Source organism: Salvia splendens, chromosome 8 (genome assembly GCF_004379255.2).
Source record: "Salvia splendens isolate huo1 chromosome 8, SspV2, whole genome shotgun sequence".
NCBI classification, from domain to species: Eukaryota; Viridiplantae; Streptophyta; class Magnoliopsida; order Lamiales; family Lamiaceae; genus Salvia; species Salvia splendens.
Window position 1 is genome coordinate 4,197,606 of NC_056039.1, and position 19,085 is coordinate 4,216,690.

Here is a 19,085-nt window from a genome sequence, read left to right on the forward strand (position 1 = left end):
AGAGTTTGCGCTTCACATTTGGCCTTCGGAACACGGCTGGAGAGTTCACCTCTTCGTCGTTGGCATCCAATTCAATGGCATTAGAAAATTATCATAACTTTCTTATCCGGGCTCCGATTGAGGCATGCAAGATACTAACGCGAAGCTCTTGTGAAGATAATAACGCGAAGCAAAACGCCCGGTCGGACGTTTTTCCTCATGCAAAACGCCCGGTCGGGCAAACTTTCTGGAATTCGCGACCAAAAACTGTCGGAACACCCGGTCGGGCGTTTTCCCCTTGCGAATCGCCCGGTCGGGCGTTTTTTCTGGAAAACTCCAGATGCAAGTTCTTCGTCTTCGAAAGGGCTTCGAGTGAGTATCTTAAACGCCCCAATCGGAGGCCGGATGAGAGAGTTATGGCCATTATACGAAAGTCGCGCAGTGAGGTGCAAATGACTCCAAAATGATACTTTTGCATCATAAAATGATAGTTTGAGGGGATAAAATGATAGTTTCAAATGATAAAATGATACTTTTGTTTTAAAATGATAGTTTTAGATTTTTTGGATGATAAAATGATACTTTTGCATCATAAAATGATAGTTTGAGGGGATAAAATGATAGTTTTTGGATGATAAAATGATACTTTTGTTTTAAAATGATAGTTTTAGATTTTTTGGATGATAAAATGATACTTTTGCATCATAAAATGATAGTTTGAGGGGATAAAATGATAGTTTCAAATGATAAAATGATACTTTTGTTTTAAAATAATAGTTTTAGATTTTTTGGATGATAAAATGATACTTTTGCATCATAAAATGATAGTTTGAGGGGATAAAATGATAGTTTCAAATGATAAAATGATACTTTTGTTTTAAAATGATTGTTTTAGATTTTTTGGATGATAAAATGATACTTTTGCATCATAAAATGATAGTTTGAGGGGATAAAATGATAGTTTTTGGATGATAAAATGATACTTTTTGTTTTAAAATGATAGTTTTAGATTTTTTGGATGATAAAATGATACATTTACATCATAAAATGATAGTTTGAGGTGATAAAATGATAGTTTTTGGATGATAAAATGATACTTTTGTTTTAAAATGATACTTTTAGATTTTTTGGATGATAAAATGATACTTTTGCATCATAAAATGATAGTTTGAGGGGATAAAATGATAGTTTCAAATGATAAAATGATACTTTTGTTTTAAAATGATAGTTTTAGATTTTTTGGATGATAAAATGATACTTTTGCATCATAAAATGATAGTTTGAGGGGATAAAATGATAGTTTCAAATGATAAAATGATACTTTTGTTTTAAAATGATAGTTTTAGATTTTTTGGATGATAAAATGATACTTTTGCATCATAAAATGATAGTTTGTGGGGATAAAATGATAGTTTTTGGATGATAAAATGATACTTTTGTTTTAAAATGATACTTTTAGATTTTTTGGATGATAAAATGATACTTTTGCATCATAAAATGATAGTTTGAGGGGATAAAATGATAGTTTCAAATGATAAAATGATACTTTTGTTTTAAATGATAGTTTTAGATTTTTTAGATGATAAAATGATACTTTTGCATCATAAAATGATAGTTTGAGGGGATAAAATGATAGTTTTTGGATGATAAAATGATATTTTTGTTTTAAAACGATACTGTTAGATTTTTTGGATGATAAAATGATAGTTTAAGTACCACCTCCCAGCATGTATTGCGTTCTTCCCCTCTTTCAGTAGCTCCATCTTACCCCCCCCCCCCCCGCAGCAGCATTTAGGGGTTTCACCGGCATGATACATGATGCTGCAAGATGGGTTGACTAATAAGTAATAATAATGCATAAACAAACACAGAGTAGTGTCACAAGTTCAATCACAATACATATCAGAAAATACAGAGTCAGTCAGAATTTCAAATTCGGTACGTTTAACATAGTGGATCACAAACATGCAGAATACATTCAAAAACAAACAACACTCTCTATCGGTTATTCCACATATTCATTGCTATGGCATCCCGCATCTGAGTCCATTCCGGCGATGGCTCAACATAGTCAATATATTCCCGTGCAACATGTTCTTCTTCAGTGGTTGGCGTCGTGGGCTGACCGTCTAGTTCGACCTCAATTGGGTCAGTTCTCATTTCCCCACGAATGAAGTTGTGCAGTAAAAAGCATGCCATTATCAGCCGAATTTGAGTGCGGATCGGGTAGTATGATGCACTTCGAAGAATACCCCACCGCATTTTCAAGACAGCAAAAGCACGCTCAATTATGTTACGAGCCTTAGTGTGTCGCATGTTAAATAATTCCTTGGGGTTTTGAGGAGTATCTGTGCCCGGTCCCCATTCCTTGAGATGATACCGGACACCCCTATACGGCGTCAGAAAACCATTGCTATTAGCATACCCATTATCACACAAGTAATAACAACCTGCCAACATCCAAACCAACAATGTTTGTTAAATACCTCCTAAAAATAATAAACGTGAGTGTAGAGCAAATGTTTGTGGAGAATGGCTCAATAAAAGAATATAATCATGACCTTGAGGGACCTTGAAGCCTTTCTCTGCTGAAACAGCGTCTTTGAGAACACGTGAGTCGCCTGCTGAACCTTCCCATCCAGGTAACAAATACACGAATTGCATTTGGCGGTCACAAACAGCTAGGGTATTTGTAGCAATATGCCCTTTTCGCGTCCGATATCTTGGTTTGTCCTCATTACTGACCAACACATCGATATGTGTCCCGTCCAATGCACCAAGGCAACCCTGAGACACAAGTAGTTGATTAAAACAAAGACTTAGATTTCAAAATAGAGAAGATTAATACACTAATAATTTCCATTACCTCGAACCACCTCCATCTGTTATCTGTGCAGTCGGCTGTTACTGGTGTGGGTTTCTTTAGCAGCTCATCATGTAAGCTCAAAATGGCACAAAGTACCTTTTGCATGTAATATGACACAGTTGCACCTGATCGCCTAAACCTGAATTTGACTACCCGATTTTTGTTGTGGTGTGCCAGAACCTCGAGGAATATTGCTACTTGTTCCTCAACGGGTAGGGACTTCCCAGTTATCAGCCCACCCCTTTGTGACAGAATTTGACAAAGTCTACCGAAGGTATTCACGTCCATACGAAGATTAGCAATACAATCTACATTGGAAAGTTTAACTAGACGATCTAGGTGTTTCATCTGATCTGGAATTTTTTTTAGCAAACTGAAACGTCTGGCGTGGTCTAAAATTCTCCTTTTGGTCGATCCGCTGCGCGCGGTCGTATACCTATGTATAAGTAGAGTGGTCTCTGCTCGGTAAACGACCATAATGTCTTCCATCATCATCATCAAGAATGCATACTTAGCAGCACTGGACGTCGGCATTGTTTGTAATTATATCTATATACGATCGATTAAATTACAACCATGTATAGGAAAACAAATCCCAAGCCTCCAGTTGTGCTAAATGATACCCAATAAATACAATAATTCATATGTTATCTAGAAGCCAGTGAGACACAATAGTACATTGCTCTATCCCGATCGTGGTGGGTAAAACAAACAAATTAAATACGGGAAAACTTCATAACACAGACTAGCCATGTATATTCATAAAACTCAGATTTGCAGATTTGACCAAAACATATATCAATTGAGGTCGTCAATTACATAATTTACCTGATTAATTTCAAACTTATCGGCCTCCCTTTTGCACCAAACCCTGCAGACGTGAAGATCGGCCTCCCTTTCCGCAATTGGGTCTTCCCTGCAAAAACGAACCGAGATCGTGGATCTCAGAACCCATTTTTTACCCAACACCTTATGTACACCATTACCTTGGAGGGAGCAAATTATTACCGTTTATTAAACGTTGATGGAGGTGGTGAAGCGGTTCTCTGCGGTAAATTGTGTTGAAGTAGATGGCCTTGTGCTTCCGATGCAAGAGGAGGAAGCTGTGAAAATTGAAGAGACCACCCAAGAGAGAGAAGGGGAGAAATGAGGAGAGAGAAGGAGGGAAATGAAAATGTGAGGGGCAAATAAGAAAAAGTTCTCTCATTTCTGGGTGGGATGTATCAATTCTTGTCTCACTCGACAGAATTGATTTCTCTAAAAAACTACAAGAATAGTGCGGGCCTTCCATTTCGGATCGGGCTGTCTATATATATTACTTAAACACTGAACGGCCATATTTGTATGGAAAATAGCCCATTTCTCACTATATCTGAAACACTGAACAGGCCCTAATGCTCTAAAGCAAGAAAAAAATGGTTTTGCTTGTGCACTGAAAATCAGAATACCGAATTTACCCCGCGGCACGATTGACCCCTCTCTATCCTAGTAAGGTAACATCACTCGAGTACATCTTTGGTTGTTCGTGGAGCTGCATCTAGGAACGCAGAGAGAGAGAGAGAGAGGAGAGAGATCTGCAGCACATTACACACAAATAAATAGCAACTGCGTTGGGTGATTCGCTAATTCATCTCTTTCCACAGTTGTATTCAGCCACAGGCAACGATTAACCTTATTAGTTTCTTTCCAGTTTGATCCGCGCAGATCTCTGTACAATGGCTCAACCGCTTGTCAAAAAAGACGATGATCGTGATGAAGAAGGTGCATTCCTGGAACTCTATTATTTGATTACTTGCTTTCGTTCTGATTCGACTTCAATTAATTTGTATCCTCTTACTTCCTATTCACATTTCGGTTTTCTCTTAGGGCAATTTTACAATTCTTCGTCACCTAGTTTAATTCGATGCAGATCTGAAATCTGATCGAATTCTGGATTACAATAGTGTGTGAATTTGAATTCTGGAGATTGTTATACACTTGATCTATCACACAATGATGCCTCATTCTTTCTTCGAATCTGCAAATGATGTAGTTTATTTGATTCGCGACTGTTAGAACTGTACGAATATGCTTGAATTTTGTATTTTTTTGGCGTTAAATCTAATAGTGTATTATTGCAGCTTTGATCTGGATATTCTGAATCATATATAATAATAGTAGTATAAAAATTAGGCAAGCGTTCTAGGATGTTTGATGATGTAGATCAGATAGAGGTTGGGGGATTCCATTTTGTTTCTTATGCTTCATGTGACCTGCTTCTATTAGGAGGCTCGGTAGCCCCAATTTTAAATTATCATTAAAATCTTCTACTACTGTCGGTGTGAAAGGATACATGTTTTGCAACATCTTAGTGTACTGGATAGTGATTGATAGGCTTCCGTGTTAGTTTGGGATGTCCTTGTCTCATGAGTATGATCCATTCAACGTTCAAGTATACTGAGTGGGTGCATGGTGGTTTAAACAGAATGGGAATAAGTACGACTATGGGTTTGATAGTTGTAGTGAATGAATCTCTTTCCTTACCTTTTGGAAACGGAAGTGGGTGTAGCCCTTAAGGGGAGTGGATCCCCTACATGAAGCAACCACCTTGGGTTCCATTCCAAAGCTCACATACTGAGCACCCCCTGAGTCATTCATCAGCATCTGCAAGGGTAGTCCGTGTGTGATTCTTGTAGTGCACTCATAAGATAGGTATATCATTCTCTTGGATCTGAAGGAACTAATACATTAGTGTTTATTGCAGCTGATTACTCACCATTTTTGGGGATTGAGAAGGGTGCGGTATTACAGGAAGCTAGGGTTTTTAATGATCCTCAGTTAGATGCTAGGCGATGCTCACAGGTAATCATTTCTAGCTATTTTTATTGATTAAAATTTTCTTCTTCTTTTGTATTCTATTTTTATAATCTGGAAGTTTGATTTTCTCCTTGGTAGGTCATCACGAAGCTTTTGTACCTTCTTAATCAGGGCGACTCATTCACCAAGGTCGAGACTGCAGCTGTTACAGACTCTCTCTTTTTCATGCACACACACACTGCACATACATATGCCACTGTCCTCCTGACATACATTAAACATAACTATACATAGTGATCAGATCATATTAAAGGATGATTATGGATTCATAATGTAGGATTTCAAGTAGTTTGGCACTTCAGTAACATTTATTTTGAAGTGATTTTTTTTCTTATATTAATCTGTTATTCATCTTCTTCTATATAATTTCTAGGTGGAGGCCACAGAAGTATTTTTTGCTGTCACAAAACTGTTTCAGTCTAAAGACAATGGTCTGAGAAGGATGGTATATCTAATCATAAAGGATCTTTCTCCCTCTGCTGATGAGGTACCTTGAGGATATGTTTGATTTTGATCTTACATTCTCTTCCACAAATAGTTATACGCATTGACTATTGAAGTTGTCAGACTAAACAAATTTTATTTTTCGGCATCAAAGGTTATTATTGTCACAAGCTCTTTAATGAAAGACATGAATAGTCGCACTGATATGTACCGAGCAAATGCGATCCGCGTCCTTTGTCGAATCACTGATGGAACACTTTTGACGCAAATTGAGAGATACTTAAAGCAGGCTATTGTGGATAAAAATCCAGTTGTTGCAAGTGCTGCCCTTGTGAGTGGCATTCACCTGCTGCAGGTATTACTCAGATCTGTGATAATTGCATCAGATAGTTACCTTCCATTGTTAGTGTACTTATGAATATAGTCACAGACTACCCCAGAGATTGTCAAAAGATGGAGTAATGAAGTACAAGAAGCTGTTCAATCACGAGCTGCACTTGTACAATTCCATGCCCTTGCTCTGCTGCACCAGGTAAGAAGTTTAATGTTCATTAGTAGTACATGATAAAATAGAATGAACTTTACTCCTCTTGGTTGTGTTATTAACTTATTATTTATTAATCTCATGTACTTCTTGCTCTGTGTCAGCTATGATTATTATTTCTATTCATAATAAGCCTCTTAAAGTTGTCTACTTTTAATAAATGGCAATTGACTTGCTTAGTGTTTCTGCTCATTCTCCGGTTTGCAAACTATGGAGTTTGAAATTTTATTGACTGTGTACAAGTACAACTTGGCTTACTTTTGTGTGCATTTCTTCTCCTAAAAGGGACTTGGCTTCTTTGATTTGATCAACACAGTATGTTTTTGAACTTGCAGATACGACAAAATGATCGGTTGGCTGTTAGCAAGTTAGTTACAAGCTTGACCAAGGGAACTGTTCGTTCTTCTTTGGCTCAGTGTCTCTTGATCCGTTACACTAGTCAGGTCTTATTCTTTTCGATGTAGATTTGCAAAACAACACTTCTATTTTGGCTTTGTTCAAAGTATTGATTGTGCATATTTTCATTGTGCTACATAGGTTATCCGAGAGACTGGCGTTAATTCTCAGACTGGAGACCGCCCATTTTATGACTATCTCGAGAGCTGCCTTCGTCATAAAGCTGAAATGGTTATCTTTGAAGCAGCCAAAGCAATCACTGAGCTGAGCAATGTCACAACCAGGGAGTTGACTCCTGCAATAACTGTTTTACAACTTTTGTTAAGTTCTTCGAAGCCTGTGCTAAGGTTTGCTGCTGTTCGAACACTAAACAAGGTGGGTGCTTTCTAATGTTATATGGGCAACTAAACCATCGACCGCATTAGCAACACCATTTATGTGATTGAGGTGTCACTCTCTCGATTGGTCTCATATAAGCAAAGATATTTTGCTGGCGTCACTTCATTAATTTCATTTAGCATTGATATCCTGATGTACCATGCCGAGGAATCAAGTTGTGCTGATTCTATAATCTATAGTAGGAGAGATTCATCTGGTTTGCGTTTACTTTTTTCTTTTTTTCTCTTATTTTATGTATTAGCACGCTTACAAATTTAGCATGGTGATATCTTAATTTCAAATGGAAGGATATTTATGGAACTTGCTCAAGCTGAGAGTGGTTTTGGGTTAAAAAAAATTCTTATAAAAATGTGTTGAAGACTTAAATAATAGTCCTAGCTTGGAAATTCCTGTGTGTTCGTGTTGTATCTATGAATCTAGCACTTACTCCTGTCTAATAAATTCCAAAATTAAATTGCATGCAGGTAGCTATGACACATCCAATGGCTGTCACAAACTGTAATATAGACATGGAAAGTTTGATTTCCGACCAGAATAGAAGCATAGCTACTCTTGCCATTACCACACTGCTGAAAACTGGCAATGAATCTAGTGTTGATCGCTTGATGAAACAAATCACAAATTTCATGTCTGATATTGCCGATGAATTCAAGATTGTTGTGGTAGAAGCTATTAGATCACTGTGTCTGAAGTTCCCGCTCAAGTACAGATCTCTGTAAGTGGAGTTTACCTAAAATCAAACATTAATTTGACTGTGCTTCATTATTTATATCTAAATATGAATTTCTAATAATGTTGCTCCTTGTAGGATGAATTTCTTAAGCAATATACTAAGAGAAGAGGGCGGGTTCGAGTACAAGAAGGCAATTGTTGATTCAATTGTGATCTTAATTAGAGACATTCCAGATGCGAAAGAAAGTGGGCTTCTGCACTTATGTGAATTCATCGAGGACTGTGAATTTACATATCTTTCTACCCAGGTTGCTTTTCCTATCTATCTAGAATACCTTCCTAGTTCGTTCTACAGCATTTTTAATTGTTGCTAGCAGATTTTTTTACTTTTTTTTTAATTTGTCTTGGTTTTGTTGCTGTGTTGTTTTTCCCAGATACTTCACTTTCTTGGAAATGAGGGACCCAAGACATCAGATCCTAGCAAATATATCCGCTATATATACAATCGAGTAATACTTGAGAATGCTACTGTCCGAGCCAGCGCTGTCAGCACACTGGCAAAATTTGGTGCCCTGGTTGATTCCCTGAAGGTAATATTCTACCTGTGTCTGCAGAAACTATGTTTAACAATGGCCATTTACTAAATAAAAATCTTTATGATGTTTGCTTCAGCCTCGCATATTTATCCTATTGAGGCGTTGCCTATTCGACAATGATGATGAGGTCAGTGTTATGCGCTAGTGAAATATGTACTCTGTTATTGCCTTTAATTAAATATTCAATTAGTTTTCTCATTATCAGTTATCACATGGGGAAAATGAAAGTTTAAATACCTACAGAACTGATGTGATTGAGGATTGTCTGGTCTTGTAATGTTTAAAGCCCTTCCCATGGACAAGGCACCTCGCAGAATAGTAATTTTATTAAAACCATCAAGTAGAGATGAGATGTGTCTCCCAATTACTTGTTCCAGTATTCCTGTTTTCAAATGTAAAGTTGGAAATTCTTTTAAATGGGTGTTATAAATAATACTTCTTGTGGTTGCTTGGAAATTGGAATGACTACCTCTTTCTTGATATTGAAGAAAGTAAGATTTAATCTTTTTTCAAGTCTGCTGGAAAATCATTGAAACTTGTAATTGAAATCCTAACTTCGTAATATCCTTCCATGTCATACTCAGATACTGGGGTATATATTTGAGTATGCTATGGTTTCTCTTTGTGAATAATATATGCCATTCTGTTTGCAGGTCCGTGATAGAGCTACTCTTTATTTGAACAGTCTCGGTGATGGTTCAGTTGCTGAAACTGACAAAGATGTCAAGGAATTTTTGTTTGGATCACTTGATATTCCACTAACAAATATGGAGACTACTTTGAGAAACTATGTAAGTATTAATCTGTTATACATGAGGATTATGTTGTGTTATATTTGTCTCTTTTTCTTAAAGAGTTCATTATCTCATTTTTTTTAAATTTTGGAACAGGAACAAAATCCTACTGAAGAGCCTTTTGATATCGATTCTGTACCAAGAGAGGTAAAGTCGCTGCCCCTTGTTGAGAAGAAAGCCCCAGGAAAGAAACCAACTCCTTTGGGTCCACCACCTCCTGCACCAACTTCTGCATCCGATGCTTATGAAAGGCTTCTTTCCTCTATTCCTGAATTTGCAAATTTTGGAAAGCTTTTCAAGGTTTGTGGATAACTATTGGACTTGATTCATTCTAATATCTTTTATTGCATTTATTATCCAATGAGTTTTCATGTTCAATGTTTGTGATCAGTCGTCAGTGCCAGTGGAGCTTACAGAAGCAGAAACTGAGTATGCAGTTAATGTCGTCAAACACATATTTGATCACCATGTGGTGTTTCAGTACAATTGTACAAATACAATACCAGAGCAGCTGCTTGAAAATGTACGGACCATGTTGTTGCTAGTTTTCCCCCATTGTGGTTATTGTGTTTCAATTACTTAGTGGTTCTGTTCCTCTGGCTAGGTGACTGTTATTGTCGATGCTTCTGAAGCTGAGGAATTCTCTGAAGTAGGGGTCAAACCTTTAAAATCACTTCCTTATGATACACCAGCCCAAACATTCGTGGCATTTGAGAGACCTGAAGGTGTCCCTTCAGTTGGGAAATTCTCTAACACGTTGAGGTTCACTGTTAAAGAGGTATATTCTCCTTGTTTGGTTGTCTTTAAATTTGCAACATGCATGATTGCCTGCAAAATCCATTTTCTGTTATTTATATAAATATCTTTACTTGGATCCATAAACCGTTGTAGTCTTCTTGTTTATGTAATAATTGCCTTCATAAACTTGTTTAGGTTGATACCTCTACTGGAGAGGCTGAAGATGATGGTGTGGAAGATGAATACCAGCTCGAAGATTTCGAGGTTGTTGCTGCTGATTACCTTCTAAAAGTGGGCGTCTCTAACTTTAGGAATGCATGGGAAAGCATGGGCCCTGATACAGAGCGCGTAGATGAATATGGCCTTGGCCCCAGGGAAAGCCTTGTCGAGGCTGTTAATGCAGTCATCAGTCTTCTTGGCTTGCAGCCTTGTGAGGTACGTCCCTTACAAACCCTATATTTCCTTCGGATGAACAAATTGAGACGTTTTCAGCCCCAGCCTTGTAGCTGACAATATTGCTATTTATTTTGTTTTTTTGCAGGGCACAGAGACGGTTCCAAACAACTCAAGATCGCATACATGTTTATTATCTGGTGTGTACATAGGCAACGTGAAGGTGCTTGTCCGTTTGTCATTTGGAATGGACTCGTCTAAAGAGGTGGCGATGAAATTAGCTGTGAGATCCGACGATGTGAATGTGAGTGAAGCCATTCATGAAATAGTTGCTAGTGGATAGTCATAGACCTGTGTCATCCTTTTATTTTGTATTTCTTGGTCAAGAATACGATATTCTTTATAGAGATTTTGTTGTGGTGAGTGCGATTATAGTTTAAAAGAGGGAGGCAAATTGTGCTCTACGCTTACTACTGCTATCAAATTGCAATTGGTGGCACATGTCAATATAAGATACTCTTATTTCTGGGAACCTTTTCTTGTTTCCTTCATTTGAGCAAGGCAGCATTTTGACGCCAAATTATTGGCAACTTCTTCGAAATGAAAAAAATGCATTTTCTACTTTTATTTTCTAAATTGTTTGACGCTTCTTATTTGCATTAGTTTTGTCAATTAAATGCGACTTTGTTTAATGTTTACTTCCATTCTTTTGTACTTGGTGTCACGTACGTTGGTAAATTACTTTGAACGAGTTTTATTAAGCTTCACTTTTGCACATGTTTAAAAAATAACAATGAGACATGTCGAAGCCACATGAATTAGCAGTTTATCACCAAACAACATTAGCCAAAAATGAAATTAACGAAAGAAGAGACTAATTTCTGAAGGGTGTTTGGCTAAGCTTATTTTTGAGACTTTATAAATACTTGGAGTTTATAAGATGTAATGTGTTAAAGAGTTTATAGGTTGTGAGTTTTTGGAAAGTAAAATCACGTATTCACCATTGTCTATTAATCAAACTCGCATCACATTGTCCGAGAGTAATATATGTCTGTAACGAGGCACTACCCAAAATGAAACTAAACATCGATCAAGTCTGATAGCTTGAAGTGAATGTAGCTTTATGTCTGTGATTTATACTAACATGTGTAATAAATATAACAATTGAATCCTAAAACAAACTGCCAGCAGGGCATAATTAACCAACAACAATTCAAAATATGATGAGCCTAACATTAAAATAAACTAAAAATTCTATAACATTAGCACCAAGATGTGATGATATTGGGATTTAGCCTCCAGAGTGGTCCATTGGAGTTGTAACAATTTGGCCATCCTTGTATGCATGAATGTATTGCACTGGCAAAGGATGCTCTGTCTGCACCAACAATTTAACTAAATATTCAATACCTTCAACCATATTATGCCACATCAAAAGTATGTAAAATTGGTTTTCATCGATGATTTCGCCTAGTTATATACTCCATGTTACAAGAACACTGTAATCAGAAGTCCGATGCTATAAATTGGCATAGGAATCTGCAACTGCATACTTGAACATTGAAGCTCGGATGTATGGGGCATTGTATAACTCAGTTTAGAGAAAAGTGAGACAGTTATATAAAGGCATGAGCCAAGGTATAACGTTGTTAAAGTGAAAATAGAGAAAATGAGACGTACCCAGTCGCCATCTGCTTCAGACGCGGGTACTAATACATTGACTTCAGACTTGGCCGTAGTTATGGAAGTCTCTAAAGAGTCTTTGCTCAAGTACAGTTGGCATCCTTCAGTGTTGTCAATCGAAATTGTAGGTGCCACACCCTGACATTGCACTTCCGTGGAGTTGCAGTTGACAAGCTCACAAGCTGCCACAACATCCTAGTTTCAAAATAAAACTAGTTAATTATGCATGGCTTTCGGAGTTCTGATCACAAGTTCCATGTTCCTTAAATTACCTGGAAGACTAGCCCCATCTTGCTACACTTGTCCAATGTAATGTTGTTCACTTTCCCTGCATATTGGGTTTTAAACACTTCAGATTTCTCATGCCTTGCAGTGAGATAGTCCAACTTTGGGAAAAACATAGTTTAGTAACTACTACTCCTATATACCATTGACTTGAAGAACAGAATTCTGGCACCCATATACGTATATCGTCTGCTTTGCATCACAATCATCGATTACTAGTTCCTTTTGCCCAATCTGATTCTCCACCACCCATCTGAAAACATGGAAATTCAATCTTTTACAAGGGAAAACAAGACTAACTAACATCATGTCTTTGAAGAACTATTGTCTGCACTTACTTCCGACCAAGCTGAAGCTCAAATTTAGGGGGTCCTGTCTTGGTCACAGAAGGTTTTTTAGCATGACTTTCTTTCTCAGCAACACAAACAACACCACTTCTGTCTGTACGGTTCTTGCTTTTCATATCAGCAGTGACCTTTCTTAGACCTTGTAGGGAAGACAAAGACAATAAAGACTCAACAAGTCCATTAAACATAAGAAATGATAATTTCCAGAGTTCTGAGACCTTGTAGGTAAGACAAAGAGCTCAACAACTTGAGTTTGACATAAGAAATGGAAGGAAAATTGATGATTACCAGAAGTAACTGACTGTCCAGAATTAATTTCATCAAAAACAGCAGACATCCCTTGTTTAGGGCGTGAAGATGAAGACTGTGCCACAGCTGGAGCTTGTGGAGGAGGAGGGCCACCTCGATTAGTTGCTATAGTCTTCCCTGAGGCGTTCCAAACAGGTCCCAGTGGGTAGTGAGCCTTCACATAATCTCTCAAGCCAGGTACAAAGAGCTCCTTCAAAACCTTTACCCACTCAACATGATTCGGATCTTTGTTCTTGTACTCTACGAGAATCTAGCCAATCAACAACAAAAATGTCAGAGCTCCGGAGTTGATTCATCATTCAGAGACATGTTAAATTTCCATGCATGGTACGCAACCAGAAAATTATATGAGCACATCAAAAGAAAATATCCCCATCATTCTGAATGGAGAACCACAAAGCACCCCCATCATTCTCACACGATCGTTCCCTTTCTTTGACTGCTTGAAGAGAACTATTTGAAGGGATGTATAAAGAATCATATTGTATACCTTATTACTGTAGAACTCAGCCATATGCCAACTTTCTTCAACATGTGCGGTAGGCATGCTCATACCTTCAATTACAGATAATGATATCCACAAATGAGAAAGAAGATAAGAAGCAATTGAAAGCTGAACAAATCATACATGTCTAAGGTTTTCCTTACCACAATTCTTTCCTGTATATGCAATCCACATGAGAGCTGCAATGCTATCAGCACCCGTCTTCTGGTGATTGAAGAACTCAGATTGTCTTCCCTCTGTTAATGCACACATTTTTTCAACCACATCATTCAATGGTTTCAGAAATGCAACCAACCCCGCCGTGTCAGGCTTCTGTGCATGTAGCGTAAGTGATCGTTGGAATTCAAACGACAGGAAAAGGAAAAACAGAACTTGAAACTAAACAACTAAAACATTGTGATGCCAAACATGCCATGGTTAGAATCATGATTATCTTACAGCATAATCGTGATTAGAAATACTATTTCTCAATGACATATCCTCACTCTAACCTTCCACGATCAAACAATTTCTGCAAAACTAAAGTCAGATGATCTCTATTGGCTTCAGGACTCATTAATTGTATTACATGCTTCATCATAACGAAAATTGAAAAGGCATATTAGCAATCGATTGATATACCAATTTATATAAAATCACAAATCAATTCAACGGTTTGGCTGTTGAAATCAGCTAGCGGTTAGCACCATTTCCGGATCATCGCTACCAATTGATGATCTTAAAATCGATTCGCAATTATAATCACATTACACATTTCACTCAATGAGAAAGATCTCATTCCCCTAGCTGATTTAAAATTTTGCGCACGATTCAAAAGTTACATCGCAGACACAGAACTAGCGAAAATCAATTCATAAACGTCGATTTGCAGTGTTGTTACTGCATCGCAGCAATGTAGCATGCAATTTGTGAGAATCAAACAAATTAACCTGAGTTTGTGAGATTTCAACGAGAAGTTCCTTCTGGACGTTAAACGCCTCCTCAATAATCTTCAAGATATCCAAAACCTGTCCTCCAATATTCTCCGCGACTCTAATAACGTTGTTAACATACTGCGAAATGAGATCGTCAAACGCCGCAATTGAAGGACCCGCCGCACTGGCGTCTCTGCAGAGATCTCCGCCTCGGCTGAAACCTCCGGCCGAAAGAGACTCCAGCCGCGTCACCGCCGATTCTAGCCTGCTTATCAGTTTGTCTTCCATTTCATGCGCTTTTTCTCTCCCTCAAAAAACTTCTCTCTGAAAAACGATAAAAATATTCAGATAGAATGCAAAATTAGTTATGCTCTTTCCATAATATGGTAAATACAGTTATGTTTTTTACAATATTGAATTTCCCTTTTTCTGTTTTGTTTATTATTTTTGCCCTTTAAATTATGATACACTTGTAAGATGGATTGCATTTTTACCGTTGGCCAGAATTCATTGGTAAATCAAACCTAGTGGAAGTGGAATTTCGTTCTGTTTCATTATTTTTGAAATTTATATAGAAAAAAATATTTTGAATATTAGTAGTAGTAATTTGTAAGTACACCAACTTTGAGTATTATTTGCATACATTCTTGAAGAAATACTTTTCTTATGTAACAGACCTTTATTTTGCAAAAGGGTTAATGTAATTAGTAACTGGCTTTTGATGATAGTGTTTTATTCTAATCTTTACATGTTGCTTTAATAGCATATACACAGGTATAGGAAAAGGAACATATTCAGCAGAAATATTGTGAAGCTAAAATACATGAAGCCTATATATATATATATATATATTTACAACCCCATTTAAATGGTATGTGCCTGGAGAAGAAAGAATAAACGGTTGTTCTACACAGATGCCCAGTCATCCTCTGCACTCCAATATGTATACACACATTAAGACAATAATACATGAACAAAACTAATCATCTTCCCTTAGTCTTCCTTCTCATCATAAATCACTTCTTCCTAGTTTGCTAATTGAGCTCTATTGTTGCTTGATACTTGAGCCTGAAGAGATGATGTATCATGAAGCGGACGAGGTTCCTGCATGAAAACAAAGTTAGCTAGGCTCATACCGCAGAGAAACACAACTCAAACAAAAGTTTAGCATCAAGATTCTAAACACAGAATCAGCAACTTCGGTGTCTGTATTTCCTTATGTTCACCTTTCTTGAATTGTTGTTTCAAGTCTTGTAAATTACTTCGCTAACAAGGGATAGATTTGTACTGAGATATTGCAAAATGTTTACTTACCACGCGGAAAGGAAATTCATCAGCCTCAAGCATGTGTACAATCTGACCCATCTTAGGACGTTTGATGGCATCCAAGTCTATACATCGGAGGCAAAGCAGTAGTATTCTCTTGAGTGCTCTTGGGGGAGGAGGAACAGCCATCAGTGGGTCAGTAATCTCTTCACTACGCCGACTTGATACCATCCCTTTGAACCAATCTACCAAGTTCATCTGAACGTTGAGAGTTGGAACTTGTTAGTACTACTTTTTCTGCAAGTAAAGCGAGTTCAAAGATGGATTTTCTTCACCTCTCCTGGCGGTCTTGAATAGTCTACTGGGCTCCTTCCAGTTATTATTTCCATGAGTAGAATTCCAAAGCTGTATACGTCGCTCCCCTCATTGAGCATACCAGTGCTTGCATAGTCAGGGGAAACATATCTGCAATATGTAAATAAAAGTTACATGCCTTCCTCTTTCCAATCCTCTGCTTTGAGGAGAATGAAGAGAAACAGAACAAACCCGAATGTTCCCATCACTCGTGTAGTCACGTAGCTTTTCTCAGGTCCCAATAACTTGGCGAGTCCAAAGTCTGACACTTTTGGGTTCCATTTCCTGTCTAGTAGAATGTTGCTGGATTTTACATCCCGATGGACAACTTTGGGCTCTAATCCTTCATGTAAGTATGCTAGCCTGCAACAACCAACATTCAGAAATTCAATAGTAAGTACATAAAGAAGTAACTGAGCATCTGCATCTCATGAGATGCTCAAAAGAACTGTCGGAGCGTAGATAATCATTTTCTTGTCAAAACAAACACAACAGTAGAGCGTAGATGTGGATAAGAGAATCAAAAAGCAGCATACCCCAAAAGAAATACAGTAGGGAGGGTGGTGCATAACAATGAGAAAATTTACACTAATCAAAAACTTAGGTGAAGCATATCAATATTTTCGTATGAAATTGGGATAACGCCTCACCCTCTAGCTGTCCCAATGGCAATTTTCATGCGGATCTCCCAAGTCAACGGACTAACTGGCCCCACACTGCCATGTAACCACTGCTCCAAGTTGCCATTGTCAATGTACTCATAGACCAGCAACCTGATTGCACCAAATATGATCAGCAACAAGTGAAAGAAAAACTAATTCTATGTTAACAGAAAAAAATCAAATGAAATTGAGGCATATACCTCTGAGCTCCTTCAGCACAATAACCTAAGAGACTCACGAGGTTCTTGTGTTTTACTTTCCCAATAGCTTCAACCTCCACTGTAAACTCTTTCTCTGCCTGACCCCTGTTGAGAAATGACCAGAAAGTGTTAAAGTTGTATACAGTGGCATGCTTCAAGAAGGCTGATGAAAGAACATGTGTAGCATTAACTAAAGATTAAAACTGAAGATTAAGGTGGCAGTACTACCCTTGGGGCCAATATCATATTATGCATTCCTTGTTAAGATCAATCATCAATTAAAGAAATTATGGGGATCCTCATTGTAATAATGCAACATATTTGAGTCATGGGCGTGTGGCTGGATGCAATGCTCATATTCATGGTGTCAGGAGGGTACATTAGACCTTGACAACTGATAACGAAGTACTATATTTTTGACGTCGACATGATGGCGACTCCACAGTTATGGTATTTATCTTTCAATTTCGTTCGATATTGGTGTCATGAGTCTTAAAACATCAGACATTCCCAGGCGAAATTCGACCATGTGGCTAAAACTGATTAAAGATGATAAAAAACATCCAAACTCTCAGACATAATCTACCTAATTTCACTATGCCCAATAAACAGCACTAGTTCGATTAGCAAAGAAAATATCCCAAAAAAACTGAGATACAATCAACGGTATCTAAACTGAGAAAGCATAAAAAGAAAAAGTTAATCTAGATAAGATAAAGTAGCATAACGATATTAAAGAGCTGAATGAGAATAATTAAAGGAAAAAGAAAGATTAGTCTAATTACTCTAAACTCTAAAGCTTACCCTATAGAATAGATCCAAGAAAAAGAAGAGGTAAAGAAATAAAGGATACCGATGACTTTGTTTTTTTTTCTTTTAATCCCTAGTCCGAAATGACAAAATTAATATTCATCCACAGAGCAATCAACATCGAACCCTCTGATTCCATCAACGAATTCCCCATTGGAACACATAATTTCCAAGAGAACATCCCTAATTAATCTTAGTTACTGAAATGAAATGCATAAACATAGCAATCATGCACGTTGATCCATAAATATAAATCATAATTTTCATATCACAACTGTAAACCCCACCCCTATTTCGAGCTCGAAATGAGGTATAGAAGAAGACTTACTTGTTGTTCAGAAGTTTTTTCACCGCAATCACGGAACCATCCTGCACAACCCCACGATAAACAATTCCATAACCACCTTCCCCAATCACATTTTGACTCGAGAACTGATTCGTCGCAATCTGCAGCTCTCTCATGCTGTACCACCGCCCCCACCCGGAGCTCCCCAAACCGTCAGTCGACGCCGACGAGGACTCGCTCCGCGTCGTGCTCGACTCCTTGCTCTCCGACTCCGCATCCAAACCCTGCGAAACGCCGCCGATCACAAACACCTTATCCGTCTCACTCTTCACCTGCCTCCGATCCGCCTCCCTCTCGTCGCCGGTCTTACTAGAAACCGGCGGCGGAAGTCCGGAGGTCTTGTTCGCTCCAATGTCGAGCCGATTCGAGCTCCGATTGCGGAGGAACAGGAGAATTAGGCAGATAGCAGCGAGCACGAGAACGATTGTGGCGATTATGACGATGAAGAGCTTCTGACCGAGAATTGGTGTTTTCTGAGTGAAAAATCCGCGGCCGGTAGGGCTACCGGAATCATCCATTTTCTGCGGAGAGATTGGCGTGCGAGGGGTGGGGTGAGAGGCATGTGTTAGTGAATGATGATTGGAGTAGAATTTAATATGAAAACTGCGAAAATGTGGTTGGAGAACTTGAGTGGGAAATGGAAAAAGTGGCAGCCATTGTTGAGGTTAGCTAAGCTGATGGAGTGGGCAACAATGCCATACAACGGATACCAACTAAAATTGTGAGT

General features: G+C 38.0%; 4 protein-coding genes across 5 annotated transcripts; 1 reads left to right on the forward strand and 3 right to left on the reverse strand.

Annotated features, from left to right (window-relative positions):
* Positions 1 to 1,977: 1,977 nt before the first annotated feature.
* Positions 1,978 to 3,445, reverse strand: LOC121744674 (protein ANTAGONIST OF LIKE HETEROCHROMATIN PROTEIN 1-like). Its single transcript, XM_042138260.1, has 3 exons — positions 2,846 to 3,445; positions 2,541 to 2,766; positions 1,978 to 2,429 (listed from the first exon to the last, which is right to left on the reverse strand). Exons 1-3 carry the CDS (start codon positions 3,377 to 3,379, stop codon positions 1,978 to 1,980), a joined length of 1,212 nt encoding a protein of 403 aa, XP_041994194.1. The 5' UTR covers positions 3,380 to 3,445.
* An 861-nt stretch (positions 3,446 to 4,306) lies between these two features.
* On the forward strand, positions 4,307 to 11,304 carry LOC121745048 (coatomer subunit gamma-like). Of its 2 annotated transcripts, XM_042138807.1 has the most exons (19): positions 4,307 to 4,459; positions 4,536 to 4,606; positions 5,589 to 5,686; positions 5,780 to 5,830; positions 6,075 to 6,188; positions 6,300 to 6,500; positions 6,576 to 6,677; positions 7,025 to 7,132; positions 7,227 to 7,460; positions 7,949 to 8,199; positions 8,293 to 8,464; positions 8,591 to 8,746; positions 8,829 to 8,879; positions 9,406 to 9,543; positions 9,643 to 9,846; positions 9,938 to 10,069; positions 10,151 to 10,324; positions 10,480 to 10,719; positions 10,826 to 11,304. In XM_042138807.1, exons 2-19 carry the CDS (start codon positions 4,561 to 4,563, stop codon positions 11,018 to 11,020), a joined length of 2,667 nt encoding a protein of 888 aa, XP_041994741.1. In that variant the 5' UTR covers positions 4,307 to 4,459; positions 4,536 to 4,560; the 3' UTR covers positions 11,021 to 11,304. The 2 variants fall into 2 exon arrangements, with proteins under 2 accessions (XP_041994741.1, XP_041994740.1); XM_042138806.1 differs by having other exon boundaries at positions 4,388 to 4,606.
* Positions 11,305 to 11,814: 510 nt separating this feature from the next.
* LOC121743642 (cyclase-associated protein 1-like) lies at positions 11,815 to 15,115 on the reverse strand. Its single transcript, XM_042136971.1, has 9 exons — positions 14,736 to 15,115; positions 13,950 to 14,118; positions 13,792 to 13,856; positions 13,281 to 13,551; positions 12,984 to 13,131; positions 12,789 to 12,898; positions 12,633 to 12,688; positions 12,358 to 12,555; positions 11,815 to 12,055 (listed from the first exon to the last, which is right to left on the reverse strand). The coding sequence occupies exons 1-9, from the start codon at positions 15,006 to 15,008 to the stop codon at positions 11,969 to 11,971; spliced, it is 1,377 nt and encodes a 458-aa protein (XP_041992905.1). The 5' UTR covers positions 15,009 to 15,115; the 3' UTR covers positions 11,815 to 11,968.
* Positions 15,116 to 15,524: 409 nt separating this feature from the next.
* Positions 15,525 to 19,085, reverse strand: LOC121745380 (probable receptor-like serine/threonine-protein kinase At4g34500). The gene is made up of 7 exons (XM_042139255.1): positions 18,341 to 19,085; positions 17,203 to 17,307; positions 16,991 to 17,113; positions 16,533 to 16,703; positions 16,322 to 16,451; positions 16,035 to 16,244; positions 15,525 to 15,824 (listed from the first exon to the last, which is right to left on the reverse strand). Exons 1-7 carry the CDS (start codon positions 18,874 to 18,876, stop codon positions 15,747 to 15,749), a joined length of 1,353 nt encoding a protein of 450 aa, XP_041995189.1. The 5' UTR covers positions 18,877 to 19,085; the 3' UTR covers positions 15,525 to 15,746.